This window comes from Oreochromis aureus, linkage group 11 (genome assembly GCF_013358895.1).
Source record: "Oreochromis aureus strain Israel breed Guangdong linkage group 11, ZZ_aureus, whole genome shotgun sequence".
Lineage (NCBI taxonomy): Eukaryota > Metazoa > Chordata > Actinopteri > Cichliformes > Cichlidae > Oreochromis > Oreochromis aureus.
In genome coordinates, this window is record NC_052952.1 from 14,798,646 (window position 1) to 14,820,840 (window position 22,195).

General features: G+C 43.5%; 1 protein-coding gene across 1 annotated transcript in view; it reads left to right on the forward strand.

Moving 5' to 3' along the window:
* Window positions 1-22,195, forward strand: part of rims2a (regulating synaptic membrane exocytosis 2a) — a 139,122-nt gene that overhangs the window by 52,929 nt on the left and 63,998 nt on the right. The window contains exon 8 of the mRNA XM_039619950.1: window positions 14,870-15,816. Within this exon, the coding sequence (XP_039475884.1) occupies window positions 14,870-15,816 (947 nt within the window). The remainder of the gene's footprint in view (window positions 1-14,869; window positions 15,817-22,195) is intronic.

Sequence of the window (22,195 nt, forward strand, 5' to 3'; positions counted from 1 at the left end):
CGGCTTAATCTAAACATCTGCGTCTCTCCAGTCCATTGCTATCATCATCCGTCTCATCCCCGGCCCATACTCAAATCCTCTTTTGCAACACTGATGGTATTTCACAAGCTCAAAGAGATTAATTATTTCCATATTTTGCAAACACTGCACCGTGTGCGCCGCTTCCCACGTCTCCCTGCACGTGTACAATTAGCTCAGTTCATTTGTGTTGCAAATGAGCCGGCCCTGACGGTGCTCAGTGGCCTCCCCGGGTTTCTCCTGCCACGCGGCACAGAGGAGAACCCAGCCGAGGAGTGATCAAAAGCCTCCTTCTCTGGCAGGCAGATGCTGAGTAAACACAGAGAGAAGAAGGAGCTCTGATAACCGTCTCTTCCCGCTTGCACTTCTCGCCTTCATTATTTTTGGAGTCTGCTGGCTGGCATTAATGAAACCCCATGTAATATTCATTTAATTCCCAATGTTTACTAGTTCATTAGGTTTAGGATAGTAGTTGATCTGATCTCCAGGGGTGGCTGGGATGAGGAAAGAAGCTGACTTTGAAGATTTTTCTTTGCACCAGCCGGGCTTCCTTACATTTATTCAAGGAGCCATTCACAGTCCTCCCCTTGCTTTACCAAATTGTATAGCATTTCTCTTCACCACACTTATGCTCTTATGTTTTTTTAGAAGTAAAGGTGAGACTTAAAGGCTGGATTTTTGTGTCAATAGATGAACACAGATCTGCTCCTTTGAATGCCAGTAAATCTAGAAACCTAATGGATAAAACGGTGGCTAAATGTGATTTGGCTCATTAAAGACATTTAGAAAATAAGTTAAAGTTGAGGATCTCGTCACAGATTAGACGTTTTCTCAGAACGGATACCCTCTGGCCAGTTTAGCTCTCCGGCTAACGGCGTGTGTTACAAACGCTGTCCCGTGCAATTACAATTAACCCACGCAGCTCTTTGCCCGGGTGCTCGCTCTGCAAAGGTCTGGCTGTGGGTTCATCGATTGAGACGGCTTGTCAATGCCATCGAGTGCAGGCGAAAAGGTCTTTCTGCTGAGCTCACAGCGAGCTTTTTGATCAGACCAATGGGAGAAGCAGAACTTCTTCACAAAGCTTTTTTTCCCTTTTTGTTTTTTAATGGTGAAAACTCCGGAACTCCAGCTGTGTTGGAAAAAGTCAGCTTTATTTTTGTATCCGAGTGGGCATTTAGTCGGTTTTCAATTCCGTCTCCTGTGGCAATGGTTGTTAAAAGAGTTGTTACTTAGCTTACCTGGCTGTCACTAATCTCCTGCTATCTGCATGCGTCTCGTGTTGTGAGAACAATTACATTCATTCCGGGAAATGAAGCAGCAGTGTACCACTAATGAAAGCATGTGAAAGTTTAATTAAATAGTGAAAAATTTTCCTATCTGACATTCCGTAATGTATTAAAACTAATTAAAATCTTTCTTTTTTTTTAGAAAAATATCTTCCTCGTCTGTTTTCCTTGTTTGCTTTCACAGCATTTCCACCTTTGAATGGGTTTTTGTGATCGTGTGTGTGCGTGTGTGTGTGTGTGCGTGTGTGTGTGACAGCTGTCAGACTAGAAAAAAAAACATTTTAGGGAGGAGGTCGGGAGGCAACTTCACCACATTATGCACAACTTACAGACAGCCTCCAGGCAAGCCTTCCAGCAGCCGGCGTGTTTGAGCCTGGAAAGGGCAGAGATGGGTGGGAACAGCAATTTTTTTTCCATTTTAAACTATGTTGAAATGGAGTGTTTTCACTGAGGAGAAGTGTTTCAAAATGCTTTGCAAACTGATCCACGATCAGCATTGAGAATAAGGTTGTGTAATGTGGTAGCTCAAGTAAAAACTTTGGTACACGTCTCCCATTATTTTTCCCGTCTGCCCTCCTGTAGCTCTGTATGCCTCACCCTTGGCACATTGTAGGCCAAACCCTGAGGTGCAGCTTGTCTAAGCTTTGTATATATTACAAAAAAATCCTTCTTTCGAAATGAAACCAATTGCAGATGGACCGTTTAAAACGTATTCACTTTGCGTATGCTGGGTCTCACTCTAGATTGGATCTTGGATGTCGATCTCAGTCAGCTTGCAGTCAGTTTCGTTTTCTAAGCTGGACAACCAGTGAACAACACTGCCAGCAGCACACAGGTTGATTTGATTATGCCCGAGGCCCTGCCACAGAGATGCATTGGGGTAACTCAGTTGCAGTGGCTTCCCTTCCCTGTGGATGTAATTGGAGAGCACTTATGCCGCCTTTCCATGGCAGTCTGTTCCCATTCAGGCCTCAGTTTGTGATAAACCACCTCCAAGCTCCGAGTGTGTAGGAGGTAAAAGAGAATTAAGAAAGAAATACAGTGAGCGATCTCATATATTATAAGATTTAAACTTCAACATATCCTCATTTCTTATTAGAAAAAAGTTGTCTTTCTGTTACTCAAACATACACAGACACACACACAATTTTTCTAGTAATAGTCTAAACATTACAGTGTGCAGGCATCTTTTGTTGTTGCTATTTGAAAAACTTGTAACTCCGGCTAAGGTCAGGCAGTGTGGGGGTTTAGCTTCAGTGGTGTGTAGGACGTTTGCACAGCGCTCTAAAATCAACTTTTTTTGTCTCAGCAAAACCAGTTATGTAGGGTCACCTGCATTTTCAGTGTTAGGGTCAGCAATGGCTGGGTAATATTAGGGGCGTTGGAAACCCCCACCTTTCAGTTATCCAGAAAAAAAGTCTACTTAAAGAAGACCTATAATGCTCATCCTTAATTCTGTCATATACTGTATATAATAGTACATTGTTGGGTGCTCACATTAAACATGGCCAGTATTTGAAATAATAAGGTGCCTGCATGCAATCAGTGATAGTAGATATCCCTTATGTGGTCATCTCATAGCTCTGTCCCCACCCACCAGCCAATCAAATAGTTTGTTTGCTAGGGGGTAGCCAGTCAGATTAGAGCTGGTTTAAAGGAATGGAGAAAGGGATTAAACAGCTTGTTTTACATAGTGGATGCACGTAAAGGCTGAACTGAACTGCTAGAGTAAGTACCATTAAACATGAAATAGGTATAGATTACCCCAAAAAAGTGTTTAGTCGTGCATTCCTTACAAAGACTATTCATATTTACTTGGTTAATTTCTCTGTAAATATAGTTCCTGTATTATAAAACGGCCTCCAGCCAAACATGCGTATGGAGGTCTTTGGCAAGCAGGTGACCTGAAGCTACTCTCTGACTGGTTGCTTCAGATTTTCCGCTGAGTAAAGCTTTTACTACCTCCCACCTATTTGCTATTATTTAAACAAACACATTAATAAATGATTAATTTAATAAATAAATTATACTCTGTGTGATAGGCAATGCTGTCTCTCACAGCAGAAGAGGCCAGTTCAAGTGGAACTGCTGAGTATCACAGCGGAGCCACTATCACCATGAAAGAACATTTGTTTTAAGTGCACCAAATAAATATTGCTGTTCATACACATACAGTGACTCACACTAGTGATTGAGCCTAATGCTTTTAACACACTAATGAGAGAAGCTAAGCAGTGGTGCTTTAGGAGGCGATGCTGGTGTTGCTGCAGCATGGCTGATGCAGTTGCCATTGTGTGCTTGTTTGTTAAATATGAGGTGTATGAATGAGTAATGGACGGGCTCACCGTGTTAATTATTATCAAAATGTTATGTTGTGTGGGAGACGTGAGCTAAGGTTAGAAAAAAACAACCTTCTGATGACCTCAGCAGCTAGCTTGTGCCTTTATAGTTAGCAGCACTATGATTTTTAAGGGCTGTAACTTGTCAAAAAAGATAAGTGAGCATGATTCTGATTAGATGGAATTTAAGAATGTCAAATGACTCCACAAGCTTCCTGTTGGAATATCAGAGTGGTGCCTGTAATACAAGATGATGGACTCATTTTCTGCCTACATTTGTTACATGAGGCAGGGTGTAATGTTGAACAATGGAGACACAACCTTGAACCTAACATAAAGAGCTATTTTGCTTTGGACTCGTCACCGTTTATCATCAGTAATCAAAGAAATGCCTGCTCACCTGTGAACAGAGTTCATGCTCCTTCCTGACTTGACCACACTTTGTACAAATCCAGTGCACACACCCCTCCACACTGCTTAGTCTTGCTCTGTATTTGTTACAGGGATGGTTTGGCTGTCTGCCGCGTCGTGCTGTGCTGCTGCAGTCTTATCTGGTGACTATAATAGACTGAGAAGCGTTGGTAGAAAAAAAAAGAGAGATGAGTGTGGGTGGGGGCCTATATGTGTGTGTGTGTGTAGGTTGGGGGTAATGGAAGGGAAGACGTGAGGAGTCCAGACCAGCCTGGACTGCTGCCGGTTTCCCAAGAGGGTCATTGGTCCGTCCAGCCCCAGAGATGTTATTTTGGGCTACAAGGATTATTAAAGCATCCTCTGACTCACCCCTCAGCTTTTTTCATTACCTCCTCACTTTCTGTGCAGCCAGACAGCCGTGCAGCGTCACTGCCTTTGATTTCGAATGCAGCCCGCTCACTGGAATGAAAAATGCATACTTAGCAGAACTGAGAAGAAATGTGTGCGTGCGTGCGTGCGTGTGTGTGTGTGTGTGTGCAATTACAAGTGTGTCAAAGAGAACGAGATGGGGGAGAAAGTGGCTCTTAAGATGTTTTTTTTCTCATTGCAGAAATACAACCCAGCGTCTTGTTACAGTATTAAATGCTGGGTTATGATATACAAAGCCAAATCTCGATACGTCCCCTACACAGAGCACTTTGTGAAAATGCCTGAGAAGCCCTGGCCATAGATTGTATGTAAAAGATAGATGTAGACATTGTAAGGTACTGTAACTGTTTTGATAAATCAAGTTTTGCATTTTCAACATGTGAGGAATAGATTTTGGACACTGCAGGCTTGTATGATGGTCACTAAACCATCTTGATGTTGTGTTCAGTAGGACTTCAGGCTAAGGACTGATGCTGTAAACCTGTTAGGACAGTGTTTACACAAGTCATACCTCGAGTGACAAGTAGGATCATGTTACCAGAGGAGTTGCCCCCTGTTGGCCATTAGAAAGAATGCAGGTTGAAAGCAGTTGGCTTCAGATGTCAGGCCGTGTGGCTATGTCCGTCATTTTTATACAGTCTGTTACAGCAAACAGTTCATGTGCTACAGTGATGTAACAACATACACAGGCTATGTCAGTACGCTGTGACATTAGTAATGGATACAGTCAGTTGTGCAACAGACTTGAAACTTTCAACCAGACAGAGTGTGAAATACTATTTTTTCAGGTACATGGATCTACTGAGTCCTAAAAGAAGAAGAGTTTTTTTCTAACTATGAAGATTTTGATGTGGAATTTTAAGGACTTGCTGTGTCATGCTAAACAATGTGTCATGCTAAACAGTGCAGAATATGGTGAGAAAAACACAAAAACAAGAAAGCCATTGAGGAACAGAAATTCACCTTTTGAGTTCTGATGAAGTTCTCCTAATGATTTTAAAGTGCTATCTAAATCTGGGTGAAAAAAGCTTTCGGTGGGAAGCAAACTTCGGTGGTTATTATATACATATACACTCACAAACAACATGGATAGGTATGTTTTTCTCAACTATCCCAGTAAGTAATGATAGTCCAGACATTATTTGTGTGTTTTCAAATGTACTGACAGCTCTGAAGATCCCAGCTTAAATGGGCCCATAAACACTAAAGAAGTAAAGCTACCATTTTTTTTCTTCAAACCAAAAAGCCACTTTTTATTTCCCAGATGGTGTCAAACACGCTGTTAAGTGTTTCCCTTAGAGGGGGTGAATAGGATTATGATGTCCTTCATGTGGTGATGTAGCAGTATGGCCTGGTCACAGATGAACACCAATCACATGCATTTTTTGTAGGTTCAAGCACTTGGCAGAAATAAAGCATAATTACTCACTGGTGTTGGGGTGTTGATTGCCTCCAGGCTCTCCAGAGGACCCCCCCACACACACTTTGGCCGTGAACAGTTTTCTGTGTTAAACAGCTCTGGTTTAGTCAAGCTGAAATCAGTAAGGATAATTAAAGACAGTGCTCATATACTGCTCCATGTTTGACCACACATACTGTCAGGCTGTTTCACTGCTCCACATGGGTCATTAAAAAAGAAAAAAAAAATCAGCTGTGATGTACGTTTTTTTAGTCGCTAGTCTTGGCAGTATAGAAAAAAAAACATACACGTTCTGCTCCTCTAACCTCTCTCTATAGGGTGAGGAGAAATATGCAGCAGCGTAGCAGTCCTGACTTGTAGCTAATCTTAATGGCATATTCTGCTGGGGCTTGGCCTACATAGAGCACTAGCAGTGCCTCTTCTTAAAAAGGAGATCTAACGGGCTGTGCAGTGCAGAAGATATATCAGCCATGCTGGGTATAAACATAGCATGAACACACAAGGCACCGCTTGGTCTACGTGCTGACAGGAGGATGGAGTCTGTGTTGTTGGAGCCAATTAGTGAAAACATTCACCGATGTACAGACACTGTCAGCTGCGCTGATAGATGTGGGGCTGCTCGACTTCTCTGTCTTCCTGCTTCACACAAAACTTTCCACAGAGCAGGGAGATGAAATGAGGGGGAGGCTGCAGTCTGCTTCTGTGAATGAAACTGGGCTTTTAGGCTGTGTGCATGTGTCTGATTATTTACTAACCTTTATTAAAAACAGAAAAGCTGATAAATTAGAAGTGTATAGCAAGTTGATCAGCGAAGAGGTTTAGAAAATAACATTTGCAGTGTTAATATTTAATAGTGTTATGCTCTTCGTGTATGTTCCTCTGTTAGCCAGATTGCAATCACATGGTGTTGGTGTAACCTTCAAAGACATGCATGTTTGGTAACTTTGGTGGATTTAAAAGTTGAGCCTGTTTTACCATGTTAGCCCAGTGAGAGACTGCCATAATGTCCAGACTGTACCCTGCCTTTCGCCAAATGCCAGATGAGATAGACTCCAGCCACGCTTGTGAGTCTGGCTGGATAAGCAGTTAAGTCAATGGATGGATGGGTGTTAGCCAGATTACAATTGGATTGCATTCAGTCTTTACACTCAGACACTCAGGCAACAGTTTACCAAGTTACCAACACAAATCACTCAGGTATTTCCACTGCTCAGGTATCAGATAAATATCTTGGAATCGCTGCAGTTGCCTGATGTGACACGGGAAATGGCTGCTGTATGCATTTTACACCTTTTTAAAATTTGGTCAAATCACATTTAAACTCCAAGACACTTCCTCCCATCCTAGCTGCAAGACGTAAAGGGTGCATCAAAGAGCTTGAAACACGTTCTGTTAGAAAGAGAGGATTTGTGAGTTTCACATGGTTGCTGTGACTCCAGACATGCAAAAGTATGGGGCGTGCCTGACTATCATATGGACAAAAGCCATGCATCCAGAGGAGGACACATTGAGCTCCTGTGAACATTGTAAGTTTTGTATGTAAAACTTATATATTTACCCATGTAGTATAAATTTCACCACAAGCTCCATAGCCTTTTGAAATTGAATGCTTCCTTTTGATAAACCCAGTATTTAAGGGGTGTACTTGTGGAAGTAAATATTAAGAAATTCAGTCACAACAACAGTTGCCTCAAGCCACTTTCTATTGCAAAAAAGGGCCCTACAACAATACAGGGAAAACCTCAGCAGTCAGATGACCCCTTTTAGCAAGCACTTGGCAACAGTGGGAAGGAAAAACTCCCTTTAAACAGGAAGAAACCTCCAGCAGAACCAGGGTCAGGGAGGGGTGGCTATCTGCTGCGACCAGTTGGGGCAAAGGGGAGAAAGACGGGACAAGAGGCCCACTGTGGAAGAGAGCCAGAGATTAATAATAAGTAATGATTAAATGCAGAGGGGTGTATAAACACACAGAGAGTGAAAAGAGGTGAGTAAATCACTGCTACTTTATGGAGCACAGTTAACTATAATCTCCTCACTATTTACTCATTGTACTTACTGTTACTGAAAGCCAAGAAGACCAGACACCTAAACAAAACTGGCTCATCTATAAGAGTCATCGCTTTTTACATATTATGACAAGAAAATAGATTTGGTGGAAAAGCTTTTGGGGTTTCTAAGGCTTTATTTCCATGGCAGCTCATAATCCAGTTCTCAAATACTTTCTCTCCCGCTAGTTACCCGTCCAGCTTTCATCATTTTACATCACTCACAGGCCGTCTTGAAGCAATAGAAGCAGATGTACCTGAAGAGTGGTGGCGTCAAGCGTGAGGTGTTAAGGAGAGCTGGTGAGCTGGAGTGAAAATATAGAACAAAATCTCCTTGGTGTACTTGAAGACTGAAGTGGGAGCACCACTTAAGAGCACCACGGAGGATATTATTCCAACACAGACATGCACTATTTTGACTTCTTCATCTTCTTAAAGTATGTGGAATTAAACTGATTTTCAGCAAGGGAAATGTAAAGATGCTTACAGTGTATAGTTTTTACGAGTCCATTCAGAGTCCTGCTCGAGCTCACTGTGTGATCACAGATGGTCTTAGGCCATCTACTTACTTCCCAGAGAGGCAGAAAGTAGATCTGCAGCACATTCTATTTAAAACCACTGCAGGTTTATAAAACACTTCCACTATTCCTTTACCGTGTCAGCAACCCATCTCCCGCCTGCCCTCCCTGACTCCCTGCTCCCGTCAGTCAGCTGTCACCAGCGCTATAACAAAAACCACGTAGTAGCGTGTCTTTGGTCCAAACTCAGAGCCCACTGCACAGGAGGGCGGAGGTGAGGACAGAGGGAAACTGAATGGAGAAACATGGCGACAGATGCAAAAAGTACTATGGCAGAAGAGTGACCTTAGCAACACCCAGATACAGTCAGTCTTAATACACCCGGCCGCACACATGCACACAGTAGACTTATCGTCCAAATCTCCCTCTCTGCCCCCTCTCTCGCTTGCTCTCTGTGTAGATTTGATTTGATGCCTGAAAATCCGCCCAGTGGATAAAAAAAAAGAAAAAGAAATATGCATAAGCCATGTCATTTGTTCAGTTTGGTCATATAATTGCAGGCTGAATGAGATAAGGTGAGGCCTCCTCATGTACTTGTCCTTGGTCATAGACATTAGCTAGTAATCGGGCCCAGGAGTGTAAATCCTTTCCGAGACAGAGGACAGAGTGGCCGCTGGGTTGGACGGCATCGCTGCTCGACCTGCGGCTGTTTGTAGAGATCACATGATGCCAGCATGAAATCCAAAAGTCGGCTCAGTTTCAGCCACCCAGAAGCTTTTGCAGCAGGACTGTAAACGTGTGTCATCTATGCTCATCCGGCAGTGTGGCAGGTTGCTTTAGATGCAGCAGACCGTAAGAATCAAAGCAGGTCATCCGGCTGGTACGCCCTCATTTGGGATATTGGGAAATTCAGCTGAACTGTCCGGTTTACCTCGGGGGTTTCAGCTGGTTTGATTGTACGACAGGATCGGACATGCTGCTGCGTCTCATATTCACGGCTACCAGCTGAGTCAGTCCTGGAAGGCAGAGTGATGCTGCATCTTTAAATGGATCATTAGAGGTGTTTTTCCTCTTCTTGCCTCCTCTCCTCTGATTGCTCTCACTCGAAACTCACATGCACACTCAGCTTATTTTCGTTCTTCCCCCTGCTTTTTTCTTTTCTCTTTTTTTTCTACTCAGTCGAGACTGTTCCAGGTTGTTTTGCCGTCATTAGCGGGCCAGATTTGTTCTAAGAGAGGAGGGCTTCTGCAGCACGGCGCCACTCATTTGTTCTCATTTGACTGCTCTCCATTATACGTGAAGTAGAGGTGGCACCATTCCCGCGGGGGCAGCGTTGCATTTTCACCTTGATTGCTTTTGGCTTTCTTATTTAACATGTTTCTTCAGCAGAAGCAGGAGCAAACAGAAGCTGTGTCACACCGAAAAGCACTGCTCCATGACTGAATCATCTGCTGTGGGTAGATCCGCCATAGACCTCTAGATAGAAAACCACAAGTTTTAGTATTAGAGGAGAGTGAATCTGGGAAACAACAAGGCTCCGGTAGTAGGGTGGATCGGACTGGGTGCGCGCTGGGATTGTGTGCAGAATGTGTTTGCGTGGAGCTGCCAGGCAGAGATTTGAACTGAGCTACATCCCAGGATTCGACAGTGACTTTCAGTAAGGCTGGCTATATCTCTGGATTTAGACTGTTATGAGCAGTTTGGATGAAGCATGTGTGAAAATGTTTTTGTTTTTTCAAATGGTTTAGCTTTAATGGTTATTTAGCAGTGAAGGCATTTTTCATGGAACTGTATAAACATTTAAATTTGCACTGTGTTATTACAGCAGATGTAATCCAGTCCTTTTTTATTTTTTATTTTTTTTACAGTAGAACAGTGCACTTGCTGACTTTTTTCTTGGGGTGCTTGTCATAGCAGCAACTCCATCATTGCAGTTTTGGTTTCTTTTGCACATTAGTGCCTGTGTGTCAGTGCGTACATGTGTCTGGGTGCCTACGCATGCAGCTGAATCCTGCGACATCTGTGAAGGGTTCATCACTCACTGAAAGCTTCTTTATTGACTCTGTGTTATTGATTTTCGTGCTGGTGGCATTTCTTTGGTTTTAAAAGGGAAGTAAACTCTCAGCACAATTATATCCAGGGAAGAAAATCCTTGCTCAGTGGAAATACTCAATAATAAGAAATTCTATTTTCTTTGCTGATAAAAAAAACACTTATTAAAGTAGCTGTGAGAGGACATGATCTCTTATTATTTAAGTCAACAATAGTGTATAATTTGGACAGCATACTGGCTGTGTGTGTGTGTGTGTGTGTGTGTGTGTGTGTGTGTGTGTGTGTGTGTGTGTGTGTGTGTGTGTGTGTGTGTGTGTGTGTGTGTGCTTAGCCTCTTAATCTGATGATGATGTTGTAGATTTATCATAAATTCACATCAAATGTTTATGATTTATACCCAGGGCTTTCTGCTCAGTTTCATTGGTTTCATCATACAGAGTATAGGGATGTAGGGAAAATTACACACACACACACACACACGTGCACACACACCCACACACTCAGGGAGTGACACAGTTAGACGATTTAGTCCATTTGCAGCCTGGGATCTGGGCTCTGTCTGTGGATGCTTTTGACCGGATCTGCAGAGACAGAATAGGGCAGTGTCGTCTCATTACGCCCTGCAGTGAATCAGGGAATTTCACCAGTTGTTTTTTGCGTGTTGCATTGTAGAAAATAACATCACATAAAGGTTTTTATCATGACGAGCATGTCAGGTCACTTTTAATCTTTTTGTGGGTCGCACTTTTTAATCTTTCGGTGCCATAGTGTAATCCCATGATTTTTTGGGGGGGGATTTTTTTTTTTTTTTGAGCCCTGGATTTGATACATTATGCTGCTTTTGATAAGGACAGTGTACTTGAAAAAGATGATTAACTGGAATTACCTCTAGAGCACTGCAGGCGTACAAGGCTGTCCTGGCAGCAGTAATAACGCGACATCAAAGGGATGTCAGAAACCTTCTCTATTTTAGTTGAAAAGCTCCGGCAGCACCTTGCATGAACTGAATCTTATTGCCATCTTCGTCCTTGTCTGTAGCTCCATGATAGAGCAGAGGATTTCTATAGTTAGCTCAGCATAGGACAACAGCAGTAACAAAGGCTGCTGTTATTCCCACAGCAGGAGCGTATAGAAGCCCTGGCCTCTATTCCCATAATGTAGCACGCACAAAGTGCACGTGCCTCCCTGTTGTTGGCCCGTTAGGTTGATTCACTGCTCATCAATCTGCTCTGACATCACGCACACGCGCATGAATCTTGCACTATAAGGGGACGTGATAGGAGGCCTTTACGTTGCCGTGTGTGACTCAATCGTTGCCGCAGCCAGGCTTCTGTGCAACTTGGCAAGCATCATAATCCCACGGTGTCACATCCTGCCTCTTCATGCTTGAGCCTCACAAACATGATGCTTTAATGCGGCGCGGATACCAGATGCAATGTCCGACTGCGTACTTTTGCTCCACCTAATTCCACATTCCTTGTCGATACCTCCGCTCCCATTTCGCCCCTCCTTTCTTCATCTCCGTCTGAGTCACTAAGGATGGAATACAAATCCAAGATCAGCAGAGTGTGTCATGCCAGCACTCAGGTGTATGCAGAGAGAGGCTGTCGAAGCAGCAGAGAATATTGCACAGTGCAAAACATAGCCCTGCGTCACCACTCTGTTGTGTATATATTGAAGGTTGCTTCAGCACAAACAGCAGCAGCAGCAGAGTCATGATGCGGACGCTGATAGAGTGCAACGGGCTTACTGGCTTGCTTGCGAGCTGCCACAGACATTTCTGTGTTTGGACAGGAGGGACATACAAGGCTAAACGGGAGCAGAGGATTGTGATGCTTGTGTCAAGTTGTGTTAGACCTCGTCAAAGAGCTGTTTGCTAATGTATGTTGTGCGAACTGTGTGCAGCTGATATGAGTATGTGTGTGTGTTTTCTGGGTGTAGCGTTTTAAGACAGTCTCGGAGAGGACGTTGGCCTGAAGCCCCAAAGACATCCTGAGAGCATTCCTTAAGCAGTCGGCTCAAAAAACACGCACGCAGTCACAAACACACACCTCAGTGATTACAGAGTGGCTATAAAGAGAGATTTCTCACAAACACGCACACTCCCCCGCCTTCCTCAGCTCCATGTCACGCTGCCTGTCCCCCCTAATTTCTGCTGCCGCTTCACTTTGAATTTGTGAATGAAGTGCAGCTCGGTTAGTGTCCAGAAAACAGCTCATGAATAATGTAGCAACCCTCGTGTGTTTTTCCTCCATCTTTGAATCATGATTCCGTTCAAACAGCGGTGATAGAAGGTATTTGTTTTGATGTGGAACAGAAAGAAGTCACTCCTGTGAGCTGGCAGCATCACAGAGACTCGAGAGGCCAGTTTTTCTTCCTCTAGGTCGTTCTTATTTGGCGAAGGTATGTGATCAGTGCCTGCTTTGCAACAGTGGCCCTTAGAGGTTTGTTTTTTCTAATTTCTGTTGTGTTTGATGGCTTTTCTCAAGTTGAGTGTGTTTGACCTCTCAGGGCCACCGTACATGCTTGTCTGTTTGGCTGTTAGTCAGCAAGATAATGCAAACACTGCTATTTCAAGATTCTCGGTGGAGAGGCGGGGCAAAGGAAGTACCAGTTAAGTTTTAGTGTGGCTCCAGATCATTTTCTTTAACTTTGTATTAAGTTACCAACCTACCAGCTCAGAGTAAAAAAGTCTGTGTTTGTTAAGTTTTTAAGTGTTTGTGATTTTTTTTAAAAATGCAGACAGTGATTAAAGATGGTGTTAACATCTTTTGTGTCTCAGAAACTGAGAAAATTAGCGAACAAACAAAGTCTCAGCAGCTTTCACCAGCTCTAATGCTTCCTTTAAGTCTAGTGTAAAGACCAAAAATCACAGGCAGATTGCAAACTTGCCACGTACACACACCCTCACCCACACACGACCCTGAAGTGGATGGATGGAGTATTTATTCTTTTTGCTGCAAAAACAACACTGACATCCTCACCTTATAATGTCATTATGAACAGCTAACTGTTGCCTAAGCATCATTAATCGCAAAACATTAGCATTCCTGGGCAGTCATGTTTGTATCCTGCATGTAAATATGTTAAAATGCTCTTTTTGACCTGTTCTTGTTATTTTGTCCCTTTTGCAATTAAGTAAAATTTGCTTTTTATGTGCCAGCGTTGCTGGGAAGCACATTTTGTGCTGCACTATTGCTCAGCTTCTGCCCCTCTCTAAGAGCCCATATTTTAACTGTACAGCAGTTCATGAACTGTACGCAACGCTCGTTCATCATGCTGTCTCTCCCCAGAGCTGGCACTTGACTTTCGTGAGATTATTCAGTGTACAACATAGAAATTCAACACGCGGACCACAAAAAGCATCTTTGCCCACACGTCCCTCACCGCAATGCTTATATCTTTTGTACTGCACATCCATTTTAGCTTAGACTAACCTGAACGGTCTGTGATCCAATAGGGAAGAGCCAGCCTTCCTTCAGTGAATCGGCCAATCACACGTGAGGAGTCCTTACCTTGGCTGGTGAGCAAAGCTGGCAGCGGTGATTTATGAGTCCTTTTGAAATTTATGGAAAGTTGTCACGTACAAAATTAAGGGGATGCTTCACAGAGCTTTTTCCTCACCAAAATGTCATTATTACTTTGGAGGAAAAGTGGGAGAAATGTAGGAGAAAAGTGGCTTATGAATAATTGATTCTGAACAAAAGAATAAATGCATTAATGCACAGTTAGCCTCCTCCATCCTTTTCATCCACTTCCTGGATGGTTTCCTTCCAACCAGACAACAATAAAACGATTGACGCCTAATTTTTAGAAATATGAAGCTGCTGATCGTAATCAGGGCGTACTTTCTAACATTTCAACATTTCCAGCTTTTAATTGTGTTTTTTTTTTATTAATACCAGAACATAGAGATATTTTTATTGTCTCCCTACAACCCCTTCATGTGCACTGTAATGTGCACAAAAACACAGCCGGTGGATCACTGAATCATTTATCAGTGCACTACTCTCAGCACACGTTTACCATATGTGTTGAGAACACAAATTGTAAAATGACTTGAATTGTATATTTTGTGTCCTCTTGCTTCTTGGACTGAGAGGAAGAAGTGGTGCTACATCCTGCTGTTTAGTTTAGTCTTCTCACTCTTTGGTGTGACAGAAACAGTGCAGGCTTTCATTAGCTTTTCACAGGGACTGGGACCTGTGCAGTGCAGACCAAAGTAAAGTGAAGCTACAGGATGCAAACAGCTTTCAGCCCAAAAAGACATCATATAATTAGAACGAGAGAAAATCTTGTTTACAGTTGACCGGCTGATAATTTTTTTTGTTCCTCTCCTTCTGATCTGCAGGAAACGAAGCCCGTCTGCATCCAGGGATCCAAACCAAAAATACGACCAAAGGGAGGGGGGCGACCACTCACAGTATGCCCCGACGGACGGCGGCATGCCTAGATCACCGTCTGACTATGGGGAGGGGGACCCTCGGCGGGCTCCGCGGGGCCCACACATGTACTCAGACATGGATGCAGCGCGAATGGGCTATCGGGACCGTCGAGGTCCCGGTCGCTGGCACTCACAGGAATACCCACTCGACCAGGAGCTAGATGGACCGCCCAGTGAGTATGACCTCCAGCGGCAGCGCCAGGAAGAGTTCCAGGCACGCTATCGCAGCGATCCCAACCTGGCACGCTACCCTGTTAAGCCGCAGCCCTATGAGGAGCAGATGAGGATGCACGCTGAAGTGGGCCGGCTAAGGCACGAGCGTCGCCACAGCGACGTCTCCCTGGCCTACACGGAGCAAGATGAGCCCAGCCCCATCCGGCTGTCGCGTCAGCTTCTCACTGAGCGCCGGCCGCCTATGGTGGGACAGCGCTCCTACTCCGTTGACCGGTCCTCCCCGGGGCCAATGGGCCCTGGCCTCGGAGGCCACAGAGGAAACCACAGCCCCCCAACGCCACATCGTAGTCCCGTTCTGGGTGACCGGTCGGGGGACCTGCGAAGAGGAGACCTGGGGGTAGGTGGGGATATGATGAGGAGGCCGCAGCACCACTTGGACCCCAGTTCAGCTGTCCGCAAGACCAAGAGGGAGAAAATGGAGAGCATGTTGAGGAACGACTCTCTTAGCTCAGACCAGTCGGAGTCGGTGCGCCCGCCGCCCCCCAAGCCCCACAAAACCAAAAAGGGAGGGAAGATGAGGCAGGTGTCACTGAGCAGCTCGGAGGAGGAGCTGGCCACCACGCCGGAGTACACCAGCTGTGAGGATGTGGAGATAGAGAGTGAGTCAGTTAGTGAAAAAGGTAGGAGCCAGCACACCACAAACCTCACTCTGTCTGCTCTCTCTCTGTTTCTTGGTCTCTGTATCGAAAGGTTTTTACAGCATACAAATACACACATATCAGTGCTGTTATTGTGCAGTCTTAAAGGCGTTCTGCTTTACTGTTATTGAGCAGTCACTGAACTGTAATTCAATCATTGTTGCTGTCATTCAAGTGATGTTGATTATGCAGATGTATATATTGTATAACTTTCAGATTCCCCAGTCTGCAGTGTGTACATGTGCTCTCTGTGTGTGTGTGTGTGTGTGTGTCTGTTTATAAATGTATTTTTATCTTTAAGGCTCATCATTTTCACTCTGAAAAATCTTTAAATATGTTTCTGTTTATACAGGTTTTTCAATAAAGATAACATTCTCGTAAAACATTAAACAATCTAAATACAGAAAACTTCTTCTTAAAATGCTCCATAACCAGAAATAACTGCTCTTAGGTTTTGTATTATCTTTTTGGGGGGGGTGGTTGAACATCTTAAAAGTGGCTGTCTTTACTGCATTTTCATTCATCTTCAAACAAGAAAACAAACCAGCCATTGCACACGTGCAATAAAAGCCTTTAAAAACTGAAAATGATGAGCCTTATTTTTTGTGCGGAGAACTGCGGCGTTTTCTGTTTGTCGTTAATGAATCTCCTCTAACAGCTCTTGGTGCCTTCGAGGAGGAGGCCTGTGGGCTCACAGGCCAGCCAGACATGCTTCAATGTGGATGGGTGGTTTATGTGTGCGTGAGTTGTGAGTTGGAAACTGAGATAACACCGCTGATCTTAAGGCTCTCTGCTTTCGCCGCTGTTACGGCACTATTTGCCAGGTCCTGCCACAGCTGTTTGACAGTGTTCTTTAATGGACAGCGTTACATAAAGGACAGGCAGGAGGAGAAAGCGAGATGTTTTGGGAGTTGTGGCTGTAAACCGAAACAAAGCGAGCTGACTTTAGAATGTAGAAATGTGTTCCTGCAGCAAATTGTATCTGCGCTGTTAGCCTTGACTTTACAGCTCGCACAAAGCGGTGCTGCCTTGCTGGTATCGCGAAGGAGTTCAGTTTAGCAAAAAAAATGAAAAATAGCTCTGCTGGTTTTTATTTATTTATTTATTTCTTAAATCAAGGATTGCTTAAACTTTAAAATAATAATGTGGATCACTGAGTGAAGTGGTTTTCTTGCAGTCTGCTGTGACTGATCTGTTTGCATCTCACATTTCTTCAAGTATATTATATATTTTTTTAAAAACATCCCACCAAGCAGGCACACATTGACTGAGAGAAATGCCACTTTGCATAGAATCAACATCAGAGGCAGTCGTCAGCTTCTCGCTGCTCCTCCTGGTTGACAGTTGTTGTAATTGCGAATTGATTTTTTTCTTTTTTCTTTTTTTTAACTTTTCCTGGGATGTAAAATCAGGAAAGAGGGAGGAAGAGGGGGAGGAGGAGTGTTAGAGGTTAGACTATAGAAAGGACAAAAGTACAGTGGCACAGCTCGCCTTTGTCGCTGAATGGTAGATGAAATGTTTAATGCAGAGGAGAGCAGTGGAATTTGGTTGGCCTGCTCTGTTATGTAACTGTTCTCAACTCCAAGGCGAGCAGCTGAGCACCCGGCGCTACATTATTGATGTGGGAGTTTCCAGATTTACAGGTAGCCATGGAGCAAAAATAGGGAGAAGGCAGGTTGTTTAGAGGGTCAGAGTTTCTGTTGTTTCTGTGTGCGCCTGTCTGCCTGCCTCCTCCGCGGGTCACCCTGCGTAGGAGAAAAAAACATAGGGAAGAGTTGAACTGTTGACCTGGATAAGTATAGCTTCCTATGCTAGGTACAGAACATACTCAGACAGCTGATTATGTGGAGCTTTATTTACTTTTAATTGGCAGTTTCATTAATTATTTTCATCTATGACATAACTAAGGCTGCTGTGATTCGGTGCATGCAGGGAGTCTGATAAATGGGTCAGCAAATTGTACTGAACCATTTATTTTAAAACAGTGTGTACGTGTTTGCGTAGTAAGTTTAATTATGCAATAATTAGAAAGTGGATTCAAAGCGAACGCCAACCCCGATGTGCACATGTGACCCTCAAATATTTTTCAGCTGGGTCAGATCAAGCAGGTGTTTTTAATGCTCCCAAAAAAAGGGCGAGAGAAGAAATATCCCTTCTTGCTTTGTTTAAAAAAAAAAAGAATCATACAGAAGGACTTTGATTATTTACCAGAGTGAAAAAAAGTAAAAGGTGAAAAAAAAACAGCATCAAAAATCTGCCAACAATACGAAGAGCAGCGGTTGTAATTGCACGTGAGACAAATGAGGGCGGAAAGCAACTTTTTCGCCATATGTTCCCGTCAGCATCTTGGGGGTTTGTGCATTCAGCTTGACTGGACAACGAGATGGGTGTGTAACAGCAGGCTAAGCAGCGTGCATCCCACACTCTCCAGTTTCTGGTACCTAGAAGGGAGAGAGGGGGAATCTGTGAAGAAGGAGGATGAGGGGTGGTGAGAATAAGAGTAGTTGAAGGGGACGAGTTAGACTGGAAGAGAAAGGGTGTGCCAGCTGTAATGGGCCTGGCTTGTGTCTGTGAACGCAGGAGACTGATTTATTGCGATGGTCCTCTCCCTGTGTTTTCCTCTTTATTGATTCCCCTGACATGCAGTCTCATAATAGTGCCCAGCACACAGAAAAGGAGAGGATGGCTGGCTAACTGCAGCAGACAGGTGGACATTGTGTAGTGACAACCTAAGTTACATCCTCATTAATGGCCTTTGGGATCAGCTTTTGCAGCTCGGTAACCCTGCTGGGTTTGGAGTGTTTGGCCTCATGCTAGATCTGAGAAAGACTGTCTTATTAATCCATCCTTTCTCTACCTGAAAGGCATTGTTTTTGGGCATAGTAAAGAGGGTTCGTTTAGGGTTAGTTTATTAAAATAGATACTGATGTTTTGAGCTCACCAGTAGCTTAACATGATACTGTTTCACCTTTGTAGCATGGTGGCTATGTTTAAACATAGACATTGTTTCGACCTGCCTCTTTTCTGCTCTCACCTCTTGAATTGTAGTAAAAACAGCATCAATAATTAATGATCCAATTAATAGTTTACACTGGTTTTTATTGAGCCGTCAAAGTGATGGAGAGCCTGCTGGTGGTGAACTCCGCCACTGCCTGTGCGCTGCCTTCGACCTGAATCAGCACTTTGCGGGGCCTCGGAGTCGGAGCGAAACGGCAGGGCCGGGCGCAGACTGCTGATGCTCACAATTTATGGCCGTGATGAGTTTCCTGCTCGCTGAAAAATCACACAGTGCCTTACTGGGGGATCGGTGCCCATTTGTGGCGTGCCACTGTTAATGAAGCTTCGGGGAAAGTAAGGAGAGAAGGCTGGGTGTGTCTTTTTTTAAAACATTAAGAGTGGGCTGGGGAGGGGCCTGAAGATGGAGGCGGGCCCAGGAAGAAGAACACACATAAGTAGAGGTTGTAAATGATGGAAGCTTGAGATGAGCCACGTAGTGTCTCTATTCATTCTGTCTATAGCTCCACATCGAACACACTACACTCTTATTGGAGACCAAAGTGTGCTCTGGTGTTACGCTGCTGACAGAAGAGCAGCTGAAAGGCAAAGGAGGTAATTACTATTGTCAGCTGTTGGCGAGAGGGCCACAGAGGCCAAAGCCTATCTGGGGACATCCATAATAGTTTATCACAGCACATTACTACATACACTAAGTAGTTACAGTGCTTCCTTAGAATGATGGATGGATAGTGATACATGTTTGGCCTAAACTGACCTTGCAGCTTGGTCACAACAAAATTGCAAGTTGGAAAATGTTATTGAAGATCTTTTTTACTATATTAAAGGGGGAATATTATGATCTTATTTCTTCTTATGATTTCTTCTTGGACTCTTCCAGTGTAGCTTTGTATGATTCACAGTCCAAACTAATCCTTATTTGTCATATACTGGACTAGATTGTGCTCTTTCTGAAACAAACCATTTAAGTTAAGTGAATTTTCTTCTGATTCACTAAAAGAATAATAAATAAAAATGAAAAAGTCTTCTCCCACTGACATCATACAGAGCCAAGAGTACAAAAAATTTAAAAAAATCAATGTTTACAGCAGTTTGACACTAGAGTTTTTGGCTAATATTGACTGCTTATACATACTGACACTACACTGACTTTGTTATTTGAAACTTTATTTGCAACCGAGATAAAATATGGATAAGAAAATGGAAAAAGATACATTTTGTTTATATATGTTTATGTGTTTTAATAGTGAAAAAGAAAGCTAGGAAGCTAAAAAGTAATTTGAAGCCAGAAACAGACCTTCTGTTTAAGAGCCACAGTTCTGCAGGCATGTCTCTTTAAGAGAAGCAGATTTTTTATTAAAGGTTAGAGCCTGAGAGGTTTATCAGTGAGCCAGTATTATCGGTTGGTAGTGGTTACTTGCTGTGTGGCATTGGCGTTTATGCCGATAAATGAAAATTTAAAAAGTAAAAAAAAATGGGAGAAACACCTTCAGTGATGTTATAACAGGGGTGGGCAATCTCAGTCCACGAGGGCCGGTGTCCCTGCAGGTTTTAGATGTGTCCTCGAACCAACACAGCTGATTTAAATGGCTAAATTAGCTCCTCAACATGTCCTGAAGTTCTCCAGAGGCCTGGTAACGAACTAATCATGTGATTCAGGTGTGTTGACCCAGGGTGAGATCTAAAACCTGCAGGGACACCGGCCCTCGTGGACTGAGATTGCCCACCCCTGTGTTATAAGTACCAGAGCGCACTCTGCAACTTTCCAGTTGGCCACCTATGTTTGGAAACACAACAACCAGCTGATCCGAGCAGAGTCAGGCAGAGCCTGTATGAGTGCATAAACAACTGGAGATAGCAAATATTATGGAAGGCTGTTTATCCTTTGTGTGTCTTAATGGAAAAAAAACCCCATTTCCGATCCATCGGAATATTAAATTTTAAAATCTCCAAATAATTCTGTAAGCATCTGTTAAGAAAGTACTGAACCCCATATTACCCCAGTGCAATGAGGGATTATTTAAGACATTTCTGGCTATGTGTATTCACAGTGACCCTGTCTTTATGCGAATAACGTCTTCCATGCAGGATCTTTTTTGTCCTATGCTGAAAATTCTTTCCTCTTTACCCCTGTCCAGTCCAGCCTCCCATCACCTCCCCAGCCTCCGCATCTAGAAGCATATGCAGTCTATTTTTATGCCTTTCCATCAGAGTTCCCTGATTTCCCTGAGATTGAATCCTGAGCCAGATAATACTTGAAGGAGGCCTGTCCTCTATAGCTCCATTAGGTTCTACAGCTCTTTGCAGGGGAAGTGAAGTGTGGCGAATGTGATGTATGTGGCCCATGGGTTAAACAAGTCGAGTGTTTTCAGATGACCTCACTTGTGACTACAGCCCTGAGGTCCGCTATTGACTTTGTGCATCTGTGCAAACACACAAGTCTACAACAGCATGTTTGCTGCCAAATACACATTGTGTTTCTGTATTATTTAAATGGCCCATTCCTCGGTAAATGTTTTAATAAGAGCAACTTTATTTCCCCTTTGTAAAATGAATTGGCATCATAGCTGAATATCATTTAAATGAATTATGCATTGTAATGGGATGCTAAAAAGATGTTACTGACTGAAGTCCTGCACAGAGAAGAGCAGGATTTGACTCTTAGCTTGTGCCTGTCTTCACCTCCACACTGCTCTCCCCTGAGAATCTCAGCACTACCTTTGGATTCAATAGTTTTTGCTCTTTTTAATTAGCTTTAAATTTTAAGCTTCTTAATCAAATTGAAAGTGCTCATCTCACTGCTCTGTACATCCACACTGGAGAACAGGACAAACCCTGCAGAATCACAAAGTTGCTTCTGGAGATAGATGGATAGTTTTGATCGGTTCACATTTGTCTCATTAGAAGTCTTCCCTTTATAACTGATTATTGTCCTGAAGGCACGACAAGAGTAGAGAAATGCCCCAGAATCCTTCATCCTGCGATCGTCATCGTAGCCACGTGCCTGCCTTTCTCAAGGCCATGTATCCGCCGATGCTGTGGCAGAAGTTGTAATCAGAGCCTCATCTTTAAAAGCTCTCCCCGGTGCACTTTAGATCGAGGTCAGTTAAGGTTGTGTGGCATTGCAATCTGAATCCCCAGTTAAACACATTAGAGGTCTGCCCTGCTCCCTCCTATAGATGCAGCTTCTTTAGGATAAGATAGCAGTGTGCTGACTTTGTTTCAACAAAACAGAATCTGGCCCGAATGTTTCTGAAGATTGCTGTCTGAAAAAAATCGGAGGAATGTAACGTGGAACGTGTGTTTCGATTGGAACTAACTATATTTGAAGAAATGAAGAAAGGTC